Source organism: Pseudophryne corroboree, chromosome 3 (assembly GCF_028390025.1).
Source record: "Pseudophryne corroboree isolate aPseCor3 chromosome 3, aPseCor3.hap2, whole genome shotgun sequence".
Lineage (NCBI taxonomy): Eukaryota > Metazoa > Chordata > Amphibia > Anura > Myobatrachidae > Pseudophryne > Pseudophryne corroboree.
Genome location: NC_086446.1, coordinates 28,455,229 through 28,473,156, shown reverse-complemented (window position 1 = coordinate 28,473,156; position 17,928 = coordinate 28,455,229). Strand labels below are relative to the sequence as shown.

Sequence of the window (17,928 nt, the reverse complement as noted above, 5' to 3'; positions counted from 1 at the left end):
TGTCTTAAGTATTGGATCGCTTTCTCATTCTGGGATAACTTATTAGAAATATTTGAGATCATCCCTTTAAGGGAATCCAACCATATGGGTTCGGACCCACTAGCCTGAGAATGTGTACTATCCTGGGTACACTGTAGTGAATCCCCCAGGGAAGACAAACACTCTGCTGTTCAGGAAACACACTACCTTAACATGATAATGTGAAGAGACACACACACTCACACACAGTAAAGGTGAAAGCACAGTTAACCCACACAGAGTCCGCAGGGAGATACAGAGAAGATGGAGTCAGCCACACCGCACCCTTTATGCTAAAGCCAAGCTCAGCTGGGTCGCAACTAAGCTCCTTAATAGGGCTTAGTAGTCTAACACCGCTCCCCACCCCCCTAACTAAGACCCCCTGGTACCGCTGAGGAAATGTGGAGTCCTTGTGCAGGAGCTGCGCTTCCCTGCAAGTCCTGTCAGTGTCAGCTGCAGAGGGAAAATGGCGTTGGTGAGCTGCTGGATCTGCTCATAGTGAAGCTCCGCCCCCATAATGGCTTGTAGTCTTCCCATTTTTTTTTATACTGGCTGAGGTGTCTGTGCAGCTTAACAGTGGGTTAGAACCCCTGTAAGCAGTGTGCCAGTGTAGGGTAACGTTAAAAAGCTCAGCTCGCCCCTCACAGCTGAAACACACACATACAGCATGTTGTTGAGCCTGGAGACACAGCCTGCATATCAGTGCTGCGCTCCATACCCTGATGCCGCCATTACAGCCGGCGACCTGCTAACCGTGACGCCAGCCTCCTACTCACCACTCTTCTTACTTTGCCTCTGTTAGGGGTGGCGGCATGCTGCGGGTCTGTACGCTTACCGTGGTGCGGATTCCGAATAGGTCCCTCAGGAGCTCAGTGTCCTGCCAGCGGGGAAAGGGACCATTAACCCTATAGGAGGTTGGGCCGTTCCCCCTCTAAGTCCCAAGAAGCAGACAGACTGGTGCCATTCAGCCCTGTCTGAGAACAAAAGAAATGCAGAAAACTCTTCAGGAGCTTCCCTAAGCATGACCGGCTCCTACGGGCACATTTTCTAAACTGAGTCTGGAAGGAGGGGCATAGAGGGAGGAGCCAGCCCACACTATTGATTTCTTAAAGTGCCCAAGGATCCTAGTGGACCCGTCTATACCCCATGATACTAATGTAGACCCCAGAATCCTCTAAGACGTAAGAGAAATCAGAATACTCTTACAATATATTCTGTAACAGGTACACTTGTTCTAAACTAACGCTGCTGTATAGAGACATTTAGAATACTTAAGTGTCTGTAAACTCACAGCGCTGTATACAGGCGGATTTACAAGGGAGACCTTGACCTGCAGTCCCGGAGACCAGCCACAGCTATGCACAGAAGATGGCGCCCAGCGTCTCAGTCAGGGAGTGCGGGAGAGTGGAAAGCAGCTCCAGGGCGGGAAAATCTACTCAGAGATATGGCGCCCTGGGCCGGAGAAGGGGCTACAGGTCAAGCGCAGGCTCTCCTGTGCTGGTCCTCGCTGCCTGGTCCTACGGAGTCTTATTAAACTGGGTGTTAGTACACCCGACCTGTACTCCTATTCTCTGGCAGATATAGTGGGGTCCAACAGTGTCCACGCCAGTGTTGCAGTCCGTCTCCCTAGACTGCGAATGGAAGGCGATTAGTAGCGGCTCCCACCTGGAGGACCCTCTTACCTCCTCCCCATAGCAGCCACGTGAACCAGGAGAGCATCTGCGACCGTGTGCCTGTAGCGTCTCCGCCGCAAGCACCCGGGAACAGAGCCGCGGGAGTATACGACGCCGCTTGGGAGGTGATGGAGCCGCAGCACAGAATGTCACTCTGACATTTAACAGTGCTGCGGCCCTTGAAGTCTTCTTAGAAAGATTTTCAGGGCTGCCCAGCGCAGCCCCCATGTTAAGTGACCTGCTGCTGCAGGCACCAACTCGAAACTGAGCTCACAGTACTTGGAGGCGGGGTTAAAGAGGAGGCCCCAATGCATCTTGCGACAGCTAAAGTTTTAATCAAGTTCCAACTCTACACCCCCGATGTATTCCCTGTGGAACACAGTGTACCCCACTGCAGAAAAGGAGACTCTGCAATATGTACAACAGGTTCCTCATGATAATAGCAATTATGTGAGAAGAAGTTTTACGTTCTCCATCCAATGGAGTTCCTAAACTCACTTAACCCACCCGGATTACCACCACGTGAATTCAATTTGAAAATTGTCGATCCAACTATAATGAATTTGAAGCAACCCCAGCTCTGCAATGGCACCCGCTTGCAGATTAGACGTCTGTTGCCTAATGTCATTGACGCAATCATCCTGACGGAGACTGCAGCAGGTAAAATTGCGTTTATCCCTAGAATCTCAATAATTCCATCAGATTTAATCTAATCACGTACAATTTGCAATTAGGGTATGTTGTGGAATGACAATAAACTAAAAGCAAGGTCAGTTATATGTGGGTCTCTCTTGTATCGGTAATGCCACCAATCACATCATACTCATAACTGATGACAGTAATAAGACACGTCATGTGGTTTACAACGAGGTATTTACAGACTGAAGAAATAATTGAAAAACAATTAGAAAAGAAAAAATAATTTCTACTACAGAAAATAATAAGATGAGTGAACTAAAAAAATGGGAAAGAAAAAAAAATGTACCAATGAATACAATTAAATATCACTCGGCAATGACGGGTAGGCACTGCTAGTTATATATATTTTTACACTGATTGGTTTATGGGGCATTTAAATGTACTGATTTACCCTCAGAAACTATTCCTCCAATGAAACTGCACCAAACTAGTGGAGGAATTAGTTAGTATGAAACCAGCAATAACTGAGATAATGCAGTCATCTACTGACATACCTCAGGGCACTGATCCATCGCAGCAGGAGAAACCTGTGTAAGAAGCCATCTATAGCAGTGTAGTGATGATTCACACACTCGTTATAAGGAGAGTTATGGTAGACTTACCATTGTTAACTCTCTTTCTGCAAAGTACATAGGTTCCACAGGGAAACATCTGGGTTTTTAGTGGATCTGGATTCAGAGGTACCAACAGGTAAAGTTTTAGCTGTCCCAGGATGCATTGGTGGCCCTCCTCTATAACCCCGCCTCCAGTCACTGTGAGCTCAGTTTTATTTACCAGTCCAATTCAGGAAGCAGGTAAGAGAGAAGGAAGATGTTAGTCACATAAGAACACATTCTCACTGACAGAAGAAGGTACCAGTGGCTAATACAAACCCAACGAAACTAGGTGCGTCAGGGTGGGCGCCATGTGGAGCACTGTGTACTTCGCAGAAAGAGAGTTAACGATGGTAAGTCTACCATAACTCTCCTTTTCTGCAGCAGGGTACATAAGTTTCCACAGGGAAACATCAGGGATGTCTTAAAGCAGTACTCAAGGGAGGGGACATGCCTAAGTGGATGTGAGAATCCGGGGACCAAAGGAAGAATCCTGGGAAGCGAAGGTATCAAAGGCATAGAACCTAAGAAACGTGTTCACAGAAGACCACGTAGCCACCTTGTACAATTGTTCTACGGACGCGCCATGGCGGTCCAACAGGCCGAGTAGAATGGGCCTTAATGAAAGCAGGGACTGGAAGCCCCACTTGAGTAAAAGCATGCGCAATCACCATTCTAATCCATCTGGCCAGTGTTTGCTTATTCGCAGGCCAACCACGTTTGTGAAATCAAAACAGGACAAAGAGGGCATCAGACGGTCTAATGGAGGCAGTCCTGTCCACATAAACATAGAGAGCCCTAACCACATCCAAGGATCTTTAACCGACAAGTCCGAAGAGATAAAGGTCGGGACCATTATCCCTTGATTAAGGTGCAATGATGACACCACATTAGGCAAGTACCAAGGTCGAGTTCAGAGAACTGCCCTGTCACGGTGGAAAATCAGAAAGGACAAAGCATCCAAGTCCGAGACTCTTCTTGTAGAGGCAATAGCCAGCACGAACAGGACCTTGGCCATGAGCCATTTAAGGGTCTACAGATTCAAGAGGTTTGAAAGGAGACTCTTGAAGGGCTTTCAACACAATAGACAGGTCCCATGGAGCCATTGGGGGGACATAGGGAGGCTGAATACGTAGAACACCCTGAATTAACATGTGTACACCAGGAATAGAGGCAATCTTGCGCTGAAACCATACCGACAAGGCAGAAATATGACCCTTGAGTGAGGCAAGACGAAGATCTAAGTCTAAGCCCCTTTGTAGAAAAGCCAGAATTATGAATGTTTTGAATCTATAGGCGTCATAATTCTTATCAGCACACCAGGTGAAGTAAGAATGCCACACCCTGTAATAAAAACAGACAGAGGCCAGTTTGCGGGCCTTCAGCATAGTCTGAATAACAGCCTCAGAGACCCTTTGGTCCTTAAGAGTAATGCTTCAAGAGCCACGCCATCAAAGCCAGTCTGGCGAGGTCCGGGTAGGGACAAGGGCCCTGCTGCTATAGGAGGTCTTGTCGCTGAGGAAGTAGAAGGGGACGCTCTACCGAAAGACCCTGTAGATTTGAGAACCAGTGACGTCCTGGCCATGCTGGAGTGATCAGAATTAGCATTCCCCCCTTCCTGTTTGAACTATCGAAGGACCCTGGGCAGGACTGACACCGGAGGGAATATGTAAGGCAGCAGAAAGTTCCACGGACCTACCCACATGTCCACGAACTCTGTCTGAGGATCTCTAGTTTGTGATCCGAAGACTGGAACCTTGCAATTTTTGTCAAGACGCCATGAGGTCCACATCTGGTAGGCCAACTTTGTCCACCGGAAGCTGGATGACTGCGGGATGAAGACCCCACTCTCCGGAGTGAAGGTCATGGCGACTGAAGAAGTCTGCTTCCCAGTTCAGGACAGCTAGGATGAACAATGCCGATATGGCTGGTAGATGGCGTTCCGCCCAACGGAAGATTTTGTATACTTCCATCACTGCCATTCAGATTTGAGTGCTGCCTTGATGGTTGATGTAGGACACCGTGGTGGCTTTGGCTGATTGTACCTGAACAGGCCTGTTCTGTTCTAGAGGAAGAGCGAGAGACGGTGCATTGAACACTACTCTCAGCTCCAGCTCCAACTGACGGTAACCTTCCTTCAGGCCCACAGTTGGCTGAAAAATTGGAAAAAGTCTTCCCTGGGTCCGGCTCAGAGCATGGTGCACCGAGGGGCACTTCTGGACACTCACAGTCAAAGACTGTTCCTGTCTCCAGACAAGGTCCTGAAAGTTCAGGACAGGATACGTCACTTCCTTTGTCGCTTCAGAGTGTCGATACACTTGGAGATGCAAGTACTCAGTCGTCCTTCGATATGATAGAGTACGCTCAGTTTCATTCCCTCCCTCTACAATGGTTGATCCTGTCCAAGTGGGATGGCCTACCTCATCAGATCAGGTCCCAAATTTTCTCCTTGACTCCGGAGGTTCGTCTGTCGCTGACCTGGTGACTGCAGGCCCATCAATTGTGCAGGGGCCGTCCCTTCTGGATTACTGGGTCCTACTGACAACAGATGTCAGTCTTCGGGGTAGGGGAGCAGTGTTAGAGCAACACTCGTTTTAGGGTCCTTGGTCCAATGACCCTAAAACGAGTGTTGCTCTAACACTGCTCCCCTACCCCGAAGACTGACATCTGTTGTCAGTAGGACCCAGTAATCCAGAAGGGACGGCCCCTGCACAATTGATGGGCCTGCAGTCACCAGGTCAGCGACAGAAGAACCTCCGGAGTCAAGGAGAAAATTTGGGACCTGATCTGATGAGGTAGGCCATCCCACTTGGACAGGATCAACCATTGTAGAGGGAGGGAATGAAACTGAGCGTACTCTATCATATCGAAGGACGACTGAGTACTTGCATCTCCAAGTGTATCGACACTCTGAAGCGACAAAGGAAGTGACGTATCCTGTCCTGAACTTTCAGGACCTTGTCTGGAGACAGGAACAGTCTTTGACTGTGAGTGTCCAGAAGTGCCCCTCGGTGCACCATGCTCTGAGCCGGACCCAGGGAAGACTTTTTCCAATTTTTCAGCCAACTGTGGGCCTGAAGGAAGGTTACCGTCAGTTGGAGGTGACTTTGGAGAACTTCCTGTGAATTTGCCAGAATCAGGAGATTGTCCAGATATGGTAGGATTCTGATTCCCTGGCGATGGAGGTGAGCCGTCATAACGGCCTAAACCTTGATGAAGATCCAAAGAGTAGTAGCCAGTCCAAACAGCAGAGCCTGGAATTGGTAATGAAGGTCGCCAATAGCAAATCGCAGGAACTGCTGATGCAAAATGGCAATAGGAATATGCAGATATGCATGCTGTATTATCCAGGGATACCATATAGTCTCCAGGTTCCATAGCCAGAACTACTGAGCGCAGTGTTTCATTATAAAACTTGGATACTCTCACAAACTTGTTCAAAGATTTGAGGTTGAGTATAGGCCGGTGAGACCCTTGGGTTTTGGAACCAGATACAGAATCGAGTAATAACCTCTGCCCCTCTGGGACTGAGGAACCGACACAACCACTCCTGTGCTCAGGAGAGAGTTGACTACAGTTTGTAGAGATTACGTTTTTAACAGGTCCGATGAGAGGCCCGTTCTGAAGAATTGGTAAGGGGGACGTCTCTTGAATGAGACTGTGTACCCGTGAGAGACAACTTCTCGCACCCAAGCGTATGATGTGATCGTGAGCCAAACCTGGCCAAATTGCAGAAGTCGGCCTCCCACCCTGGGGTCCTCCAGGGGGAGGCCCGACCCATCAGGCTTGTCAGGTTTTGCAGCAGGCTGGCGGGCCACCCAGGATTGTTTTGCCTTGGGTTTGGAGATTTTGGAATTGCGAGACTGTCTAGCAAAAAAAAAGTGATGCTTTTAGCCTTCTGAGAAGGATTAGAAGTGGGGAGAAAAGCTGTCTTGTCAGCCGCCAATTTAGACACTATTTTATTTAGATCTTCCGCAAACAGAATGTCCCCAGTGAAAGGGAGGATTTCCAAAATTTTCTTGGAATCCATGTCCACTTTCCACGGCCTCAACCACAGAATGCGGCGCGCCAGAACAGACGTAGCAGACGTCTTGGTGGCCAACACAACCGCCTCAGAGGATGCTACTTGAATGTTATATGAGACCGGTATTGTCTGGCTTCCTCACAGATATCCTCGGGTAGCTCCTCCTCTAGCACCTGAACTCATGGTTCTATACCTTTTGCAGCCCAAGAGGCAGCAATAGCGGGTCTATGAACAGCCCCTGTAAGGTAGTATATAGATTTCAGGCAACCCTCAATACGCTTATCTGTCGGTTCTCTCACGGAGGTGACAGTAGTAACAGGCAGAGTGGATGACACCACGAGACGGGTGACATGAGGATCCACCGGCAGTTGATTCTCCCATTTGTTAAATAGCTCTGCAGGAAGAGGATAACAAACTAAAGCCCTTTTGGAAACAGGGAAATTCTTTGCTGGGGTAGTCCAGTTCCCGCCTGATGTCCACTAAATGGTCAGAATGGGGTAATACAGTTTTAACCACCTTCTGTAGTTCAAACATGTCAGTTTTTTTTGCCACTGTAGTGGAGTCCTCCTCCTCAGTGATTTGGAGGATATGCTTAACAGCATTCACCAGGGTATCACTGACCTGGTTTGGGAGTGTTGTGGACTCGGGGCTTCTTCCGGTGACCGGGAAGAGGAACCGCTACTGGGTCGCAGTAGAGATGGCCGGATGTATGTCTTCCTCATACAGGATTAAGATGGCAGGCAGGAGGCACGGAGGAATACTTCCTGAAAGACAAGACTTGTAAAGATGCTGAATGCTGAGGCACAGAGGTACTGGAGGCACTGAGGTGCTGGAGGCACAGGTATTGAGGCACAGCGATGCTGAGTGCGGAGGCACTGAGGTGCTGGAGGCACAGGTATTGAGGCACAACGATGCTGAGGCACTGAGGTGCTGGAGGCACAGGTATTGAGGCACAGAGATGCCGGAGGCACAGCGATGCTGAGTGCTGAGGCACTGAGGTACTGGAGGCACAGGTATTGAAGGCACGAAGGTGCTTGGAGGCACGGAAGTGCTTGGAGGCACAGAGATGCTTGGAGGCACGGAGATGCTTGGAGGCACGGAAGTGCTTGGAGGCACGGAAGTGCTTGGAGGCAAGGAAGTGCTTGGAGGCAAGGAGATGCTTGGAGGCACGGAGATGCTTGGAGGCACGGAAGTGCTTGGAGGCACGGAGATGCTTGGAGGCACGGAGATGCTTGGAGGCACGGAAGTGCTTGGAGGCACGGAAGTGCTTGGAGGCATGGAGATGATTGGAGGCACGGAAGTGCTTGGAGGCACGGAAGTGATTGGAGGCACGGAAGTGCTTGGAGGCACTGAGATGCTTGGAGGCACGGAAGTGCTTGGAGGCACGGAAGTGCTTGGAGGCACGGAAGTGCTTGGAGGCACGGAGATGCTTGGAGGCACGGAAGTGCTTGGAGGCACGGAAGTGCTTGGAGGCACGGAGATGCTTGGAGGCACAGAGATGCTTGGAGGCACGGAGATGCAGGCACGGAGACCGCAGGAACGTGGGAGCTCTGGAGATCACAGCTTCTGACGGCAGAATCGATGATACTCAGGCGCCGGGTCTCTGCCCGGCGTCTGACTTTGAATCTCCCGCCCTTGCCTGATTGGCGGAGCAGGCAGGTGACGTCAGTCCTGCTCCGCCTCCATGACCACACTCATGATGGCGGCGCCCTCGCTCCGGGAAGCCGCCGAGGAGACACACCGACCCGACGCCGGGACCCTGAGACCGCCGAGGGAGAGAGGCGCCGGGTAATCCAAGACACACGCAGGGGCAAGCGCGGCCGCCACTGCCTGCAACGTGTGACACAGGGCAGGGACATCTATAGATATGGAAGAGTCCTCGACTGCAGCACAGGAGTCAGCGTCAGAAAAGACAGTGCGCTCCCCCCTCCTCTTCAGATGAGACATCAGAGAGGTTTGTGGATTGTGAGGAAGAAGGAGCCCGCTTAGATAGACTAGAGACACGTCTGTAACCTGAGGGAACTTTCTGTCTAACCAGTGACTGATTGAGCTGTTGCAGTTGGTTAGACAAATTTTGCGCCCACGGCGGATTCACCATGGGGACAATTTGCGGAGGTAGCGCCACAGGCGGACCCATAGGGGGCGCAAGGCGTTCTACTAGTGTACCCAATAGAGAAGTAAAGGCTGCCCATGGGGGCTCCTGACTAGGGACAGGAGCAGCGGACTGACTGGGAGGTGTATAACAAACATTATAGAGACAGTCATGTAACGCATCTTTCTCTGTGCAACACGCAGAGCACACTCTGCAGGTCACAATTACAGGGGCTTCCGTGTGTTTGCTGCCCTTTTTGTTAGACATTGTGATAATATAAACAACTTGACTTACACAGCACGATACAATGCATGCAATACTTTATGCAAATAAAACAAGGTATAGTGTGACTATAACACAGATATAATATACTTATATATGCATATAGATAAAACATGTGTTCAGCTATTATTCTTGACCCAAACGCAACTAGCTCTGGGACAGTTATAGCTGGGAAACACTGAAAGTGAAACCACACAGCAGATACAGGCACACACAGTCACATGCAATGCAGAAATTATATCACAATAATACTGCAATGGGCTCTTATATCACAGCACAGTCCGGAGACTGGAGGATATAGCAGACAACTAGTACAATATAATCTGCAAGTGACACAAATCTCAACTATCGCTGTCTGATGAGACAGGTAGGATACTTAAGTGTATGTAAAGTCCAGTCCTGTTCAGGCGTTTTTACAGGGAGACCTTGCCCAGCAATCCCGGAGGCCTGCTGCTGCTATACTGTTAAGATGGCTGCCTGGATCTCTGTAAGGGAAGTGGGAGAGTGAGTCAGCTCAAGGGCGGGAAATCAGCAGTAGATGGCGCCTAGAGCCGAGGGAGGAGTTACAGGTCAAGCGCTGCCTTCCCTATGCTGGTATTGCACCCCAAGTACTGCAGGGCCTTATTAAACATGTGTTAATACACCTGACCTGTGCCCTTATGCCCTGCTAATTTAGTGGGGTCCCTGCTCAGTGAAAGTCTCCACGCCAACGCTGCGGTTCTTCTCCCCAGACCGCGGAAGGAACGCGATTGGAGACTCTCTTACCTGCCTCCCGGTGGCAGCCACATGATCCCGGAGAGCAGTCCACCGTTGTGCCTGCGGACGTCACCAGGGCAAGTACCCTGGTAAGCCAGCGGATGTATGCAGCGCCTCTTGGGAGGTGTTGGAGCTGCAGCTCAATGAAAAAAGTCAAATTCAGTTGAAAAATGAAAAGCTTTCAGGGCTGCCCAGTGCAGCCCCCCTGTATAGTGACCTGCTCTGCAGCCACCAACTTCAAAACTATGCTCACAGTACCTGGAGGTGGGGTCACAGAGGAGGGCCCCAATGCATCCTGGGACAGCTAAAGCTTTACGCGTTGGCGCCTGGATCCAGATCCATCTCTACACCCCGATGTTTCCCTGTGGAAACCTATGTACCCTGCTGCAGAAATACTATTATTATCTGACATATGTTCTATTTGATCTGAGTAATATATAACATTCATTAAAGACTTAGACGACATTCTGTCACTGTCTGATTGCATTTTCCAAGTCTTGTATAAATGAAGAACGCATCTACAGTGTCCACCTCTAATAAGATTTACAAATCTACAAACTACTCACCAACAGAGGAGGGTGCAGGATGAGAGATTGCTGTAGTGTCTGAGCAAGGAAAATATGTGACTCTCTACTGTAATAAGTGCTTATTACTCACCTGTGCTGATATCTGTAGGGATTGTCACCTCCTTACAAAGCTGATCACCCCTCACATACATCTCTTCTTCTCCCTCTGTATCTTCTGCCTTAATGTTAGTCACGTTCATCTCTTCTCCCTTTCGATCTTCTACCATAATATCATTTACATACATCTCCTCTTCTTTATCTTCATTTTCTACCTTAATATTATTCACATACGTCTCTTTTCCTTCTACATCTTCTGTTTTCTTATCAGTCACATACGTCTCTTCTTCTCTCTCTGTATCTTCTGCCTTCATATCAGTCACATACGTCTCTTCTCCCTCTATATCTTTTGCCTTCATATCACTCACATACGTATTTTCTTTTCCCTCTTTATTTTCTGCCTTCATGTCAGTCACATACGTCTCTTCTTCTCCCTCTGTATCTTCTACCTTGATATCAGTCACATACGTCTCTTCTTCTCCCTCTATATCTTCTGCCTTCATATCAGTCACATACGTCTCTTCTTCTCCCTCTGTATCTTCTGCCTTCATATCAGTCACATATGTCTCTTCTTCTCCCTCTATATCTTCTACCTTGATATCAGTCACATACGTCTCTTCTTCTCCCTCTATATCTTCTACCTTGATATCAGTAAGACCTTCACCCTAAATAACCCAGAAAACAATAAAATGACACTTTAATAATGGTTCATTTCATAAATGGAGATTAAACAGTAGAATATTAGAGTATAACACGCACACTGATGTTCTATAGATTATATAGTAAAAAATTAGAATTTACTCACCGGTAATTCTTTTTCTCGTAGTCCGTAGTGGATGCTGGGGACTCCGTAAGGACCATGGGGAATAGACGGGCTCCGCAGGAGACTGGGCACTCTAAAGAAAGATTAGGTACTATACCTGGTGTGCACTGGCTCCTCCATCTATGCCCCTCCTCCAGACCTCAGTTAAGGAAACTGTGCCCGGAAGAGCTGACATTACAAGGAAAGGATTTGGAACTCAGGGTAAGACTCATACCAGCCACACCAATCACACCATACAACTTGTGATAAACTTACCCAGTTAACAGTATGAACATAAACTGAGCCTCACTCAACGGATGGCTCATAACAAAACCCTGTATTAGGCAATAACTATATACACGTATTGCAGAAAGTCCGCACTTGGGACGGGCGCACAGCATCCACTACGGACTACGAGAAAAAGAATTACCGGTGAGTAAATTCTAATTTTCTCTAACGTCCTAGTGGATGCTGGGGACTCCGTAAGGACCATGGGGATTATACCAAAGCTCCCAAACGGGCGGGAGAGTGCGGATGACTCTGCAGCACCGAATGAGCAAACTCAAGGTCCTCCTTAGTCAGGGTATCAAACTTGTAGAATTTTGCAAACGTGTTTGAACCCAACCAAGTAGCAGCTCGGCAAAGTTGTAACGCCGAGACCCCTCGGGCAGCCGCCCAAAAAGAGCCCACCTTCCTTGTGGAATGGGCTTTCACTGATCTTGGATGCGGCAATCCTGCCGCAGAATGAGCCTGCTGAATCGTGTTACAGATCCAGCGAGCAATAGTTTGCTTTGAAGCAGGTGCACCCAGCTTGTTGGGTGCATACAGTATAAACAGCGAGTCAGTCTTCCTGACTCCAGCCGTTCTAGAAACATAAACCTTCAAAGCCCGGACTACGTCCAGTAACTTGGAGTCCTCCAAGTCCCGAGTAGCCGCAGGCACCACAATAGGTTGGTTCAGATGAAAAGATGACACCACCTTTGGTAGAAATTGCGGACGGGTCCGCAGTTCTGCCCTGTCTACATGGAAAATCAGATAGGGGCTTTTACATGATAAAGCCGCCAATTCTGACACACGCCTAGCCGAAGCCAAGGCCAACAACATGACCACTTTCCAAGTGAGATACTTGAGCTCCACTGTCTTAAGTGGCTCAAACCAGTGGGATTTCAGGAAATCTAAAACTACGTTAAGATCCCACGGTGCCACTGGTGGCACAAAAGGGGGCTGAATATGTAGCACTCCTTTAACAAATGTCTGAACTTCAGGCAGTGAAGCCAGTTCCTTTTGAAAGAAAATGGATAGGGCCGAGATCTGGACCTTTATGGACCCTAATTTTAGGCCCATATTCACACCTGCCTGCAGGAAGTGTAGGAATCGCCCAAGCTGGAATTCCTCTGTAGGGGCCTTCCTGGCCTCACACCAAGCAACATATTTTCGCCATATCCGGCGATAATGCTTTGCTGTCACGTCCTTCCTAGCCTTCATTAGCGTAGGAATAACTTCCTCCGGAATGCCCTTTTCTGCTAGGATCCGGCGTTCAACCGCTATGCCGTCAAACGCAGCCGCGGTAAGTCTTGGAACAGACAGGCCCCCTGATGCAACAGGTCCTGTCTGAAAGGCAGAGGCCACGGGTCCTCTGAGAGCATCACTTGTAGTTCCGGGTACCAAGTTCTTCTTGGCCAATCCGGAGCAATGAGTATTGTTCTCACTCCTCTTCTTCTTACGATTCTCAACACCTTGGGTATGAGAGGCAGAGGAGGAAACACATATACTGAATGGAACACCCACGGCGTTACCAGAGCGTCCACCGCTATTGCCTGAGGGTCCCTTGACCTGGCGCAATACCTTTTTAGCTTTTTGTTGAGACGGGACGCCATCATGTCCACCTGTGGCAGTTCCCATCGATTTACAATCTGCGAGAAGACTTCCTGATGAAGTCCCCACTCTCCCGGGTGTAGGTCGTGTCTGCTGGGGATGTCTGCTTCCCAGTTGTCCACTCCCGGAAATGAACACTGCTGACAGTGCTTGTACGTGATTTTCCGCCCAACGAAGAATCCTGGTGGCTTCCGCCATTGCCACCCTGCTTCTTGTGCCGCCCTGGCGGTTTACGTGGGCGCCCGCAGTGATGTTGTCTGACTGCATCAGCACTGGTTGGTCTCGGAGCAGAGGCTCCGCTTGACTCAAGGCGTTGTATATTGCCCTTAGTTCCAGGATATTGATGTGCAGACAAGTCTCCTGACTTGACCACAGTCCTTGGAAGTTTCTTCCCTGAGTGACTGCCCCCCACCCTCGGAGGCTTGCATCCGTGGTCATCAGGACCCAGTCCTGTATGCCGAACCTGCGACCCTCGAGTAGATGAGTACTCTGCAGCCACCACAGAAGAGACACCCTGGCCCTGGGGGACAGGGTGATCAGCCGGTGCATCTGAAGATGCGATCCGGACCACTTGTCCAGCAGATCCCACTGAAAGATCCTCGCATGGAACCTGCCGAATGGAATGGCTTCGTATGACGCCACCATCTTTCCCAGGACTCGCGTGCAGTGATGCACAGATACCTGTTTTGGCTTTAGGAGTCCTCTGACCAGAGTCACGAGCTCCTGAGCCTTCTCCTCCGGGAGAAATACCTTCTTCTGGTCTGTGTCCAGAATCATGCCCAGGAAGGGCAGACGTGTCGTAGGAATCAGCTGCGACTTTGGAATATTCAGGATCCAGCCGTGCTGACGCAACACGTCCTGAGAGTGTGCTACGTTGATCAGCAACTGCTCCCTGGACCTCGCCTTTATGAGGAGATCGTCCAAGTATGGGATAACTGAAACTCCTTGCTTCCGAAGGAGTACCATCATCTCCGCCATTACCGTGGTAAATATTCTCGGTGCCGTAGAGAGACCAAACGGCAGCATCTGGAACTGGTAATGACAATCCTGTACCACAAACCTGAGGTACTCCTGATGAGGAGGGTAAATGGGGACATGCAAGTAAGCGTCCTTGCTGTCCAGAGACACCATAAAATCCCCCTCCTCCAGGCTTGCAATGACCGCTCTGAGCGATTCCATTTTGAACTTGAATTTCCTCAGGTAAATGTTCAGGGACTTCAAGTTCAGAATGGGCCTGACTGAACCGTCCGGTTTCGGAACCACAAACATCGTGGAATAGTAACCCTTCCCTTGTTGAAGGATGGGAACCTTTACAATCACCTGCTGGAGGTATAGCTTGTGAATTGCTGCCAGCACTACCCCCCTTTCCGTGGGAGAAGCTGGCAAGGCCGACTTTAGGAAACGGTGAGGAGGCGTCACTTCGAATTCCAGCTTGTATCCCTGAGACACAATTTGTATAGCCCAGGGATCCACCTGGGAGCGAACCCACTGGTGGCTGAAATGTCTGAGACGCGCCCCCACCGCTCCTGGCTCCGCATGTGGAGCCCCAGCGTCATGCGGTGGATTTAGTGGAAGCAGGGGAGGACTTTTGTTCCTGGGAACTGGCTGCGTGGTGCAGCTTCTTTCCTCTACCCCTGCCTCTTGCAAGAAAGGAAGCACCTCTGACCCTCTTGCTTTTTGGGGGACGAAAGGACTGCATTTGATAATACGGTGCTTTCTTAGGCTGTGAGGAAACAAACGGCAAGAATTTTGACTTCCCATCAGTAGCTGTGGCGACTAGGTCCGAGAGACCGTCCCCAAACAATTCCTCACCCTTATATGGCAAAACCTCCATATGTCTTTTAGAATCAGCATCCCCTGTCCATTGCTGAGTCCATAAGACCCTTCTGGCCGCAATGGACAGTGCGTTTACCCTAGAGCCCAGCAAGCAAATGTCCCTCTGAGCATCCCGCATATATAGGACTGTGTCCTTGATATGCCCCAGGGTTAATAAAACAGAGTCCCTATCCAGGGTATCTAATTCTTCCGATAGTGTATCTGTCCATGCCGCCACTGCGCTACACATCCAGGCTGAAGCAATAGCTGGCCTGAGAAGGGTACCCGAATGCGTATAGATAGACTTCAGGATACCTTCCTGTTTTCCATCCGCAGGGTCTTTAAGGGCGGCCGTATCCTGAGACAGGAGGGCCACCTTCTTAGACAAGCGCGTTAATGCCTTGTCTACCTTGGGGGACGACTCCCAGCGTAACCTGTCCTTTGGCGGGAAGGGATACGCCATCAGCAATCTCTTGGAAATAATTACTTTCCTCTCAGGAGATTCCCAGGCTTTCTCACATAATTCATTCAATTCATGTGACGGGGGAAAAGTGACCTCTTGCTTTTTCTCCCCATACATATGAACCCTCTTGTCAGGGACAGGGGTTTCTTCAGAAATGTGCAATACATCCTCCATTGCTAAAATCATGTAGCGGATGGCTGTGACAGGACGGTACCGTACGAAAGCACTCGCCGCTTTCGCGTCCCGTTGGCTGCGCACAGAATGGAAGGTCAAGCCGCACGAGGCCTGACCACATAGGGGATTCCCGCTTACCGTCAGTAACCGCCTGTTACTGACTCCACCCACTGCGCTGTGGGCGGGTTCTCGCTGCCACCACCAAACTCCTAACCTGCCGTGGCGTTTGGAACCACGGTTCTGCTCTGTATGTGCCAACGCACTGCCTTACCACAGCTGTGTGGTGCTGACGAATCCCCACTAGCCACTTGCTAGGCCTCTACCGGTAGCTGGCGGAAGGCGGAGCTTGGAGACGCTAGGTGCTTCCCTGGACAGCCGGAGGACGGGGCTAGGTTTGGCCTAACCCTGTTGGTCACAAGATGAAGCAGTCTTCTTGAGGCAAAGATGTTTATTGCTCAAATAACGTTTAAAAAGGCTCCTCCCTATTGCTAGGGGTAACAGCATACAATCAGATGTTTTCAGCAGAATAAGATGGAATAATACACTCTCCTATGGGCCAACTGCCCTCCTTTTATCCCTCTCCAAGACCCCTTACCACAGGGGGTAAGCCCGCCCTGTGGAGCACAACCAATCAATGTTTACCCATGAGCTGTGCATGCCTTGGTCTCATGCACACCTAACATTGTCCTCTATGGACAGAGGGGAGTGGTCGGTCTCCTTTGACTCTCCCATCTTGGAGAGCCAGGATACTCCCCGGTGCCGTTCAGTCTAGCTGGGGGAAGTTTTCCCTCCTAAATCTGACCTCCAGAAACCTGCCCGGGACCCATCTCACTGCCTGCAGCCCGGATTTGGGCTCCAGAGCTGGGCAGCCTGGCTCCCCGGTCCAGGTCTCTAGTCCACCACGGCTGATCTCCATGGAGCTCCAAGAAACCACTCAGCCCGTTTCACAGCTGAGCTGCCTCTCTCTCTCCCCGCGCCCCTTGGAAATGCGAGGCTGGATGGGAAAGCATTCCGTTTTTGGGGAAAAGGTCTGGGAGAATCCATCAGCCTGCACAGCCATGGACTCCTCCCTCCTGGGACACACAATCAAGTAAGTGCAATTTACCTTTAAATACATCACATTTAAATCACACTGTACATTTCCTTTTAAATATACACTGAGCCTGTGCCCCGCACAGACTCTACATACTCAGGCACTGCAGTGCCTTACAACACACTGTATGTCATTACATTTTTTACACAATGTCTTGTTATTTAACTACTGTGCCCAGCGCTCAGCGCTGGGCTTCCCTAGCCCTGCAGCCTGGCTGCTAGGGCTCTCTCTCAGTGCTGGAGGTATGGGGCTGGCTTCCCCCATCCTCCAGCCTGCCTTCCTGCCTCTGGGGTTCCAGGGAGCTGGCTCTCCCTGTCCCCCCCAGTGTGGCACTACTCAGTGGCCTCACCGCACAGTGCGGCGCACCCCCCTGTACCGAAACCCGGCGGCCCGGGACACTTGTCCCGGCCGCCGTGACTCTGGCTTGTTTCAGCGCTGAGGCGCCGGGAGCGTAGCTCCCGGACCCCAGCGCTCACCATCCTAATTCACCCACGCCGCTAGGGAGCCGGCTAGCCCGGTCCCCCCTGAGCGGCGCTGACTTGTGGCCTCGCCGCAGCGTCCGGCGGGGAGCCGGGCTGCGGCGCACCACCCCTCGCCGGCTAGCAGCCCGGGACGTCCGTCCCGGCTGCTGCGGCTGGCCACCCGTGCTGGGCTGAGGCGCCGGGAGCAGAGCTCCCGGCCCCCAGCGGCGGCTCTCACAGAATGCACTGCAGTGGGAGCCGAGCTCCCAGCCGCAGCGCTCACCCTTCTCCCCAGCGCGCACACTCCAGTGCGCCCGGGGCTTCACCGACCGCTGCCGGGAGCGGAGCTCCCGGACTCCGGCGGTCAGCGGCTGCCTTCTCTACCCCGGCGCGCACACACTGCTGAGCGCGCCGGGGGGCTGTCCTCCCTGCCGTGGTCTCCGGAGCGGTCCGGGACCACGGCACATACAAAAAGCACACAGTTT

At 50.7% G+C, this 17,928-nt stretch overlaps 1 protein-coding gene across 1 annotated transcript in view; it reads right to left on the bottom strand.

Moving 5' to 3' along the window:
- LOC135057101 (uncharacterized) overlaps positions 1 to 17,928 on the bottom strand; it is a 182,650-nt gene that overhangs the window by 157,128 nt on the left and 7,594 nt on the right. The window contains exon 3 of the mRNA XM_063963002.1: positions 10,795 to 11,425. Within this exon, the coding sequence (XP_063819072.1) occupies positions 10,795 to 11,425 (631 nt within the window). The remainder of the gene's footprint in view (positions 1 to 10,794; positions 11,426 to 17,928) is intronic.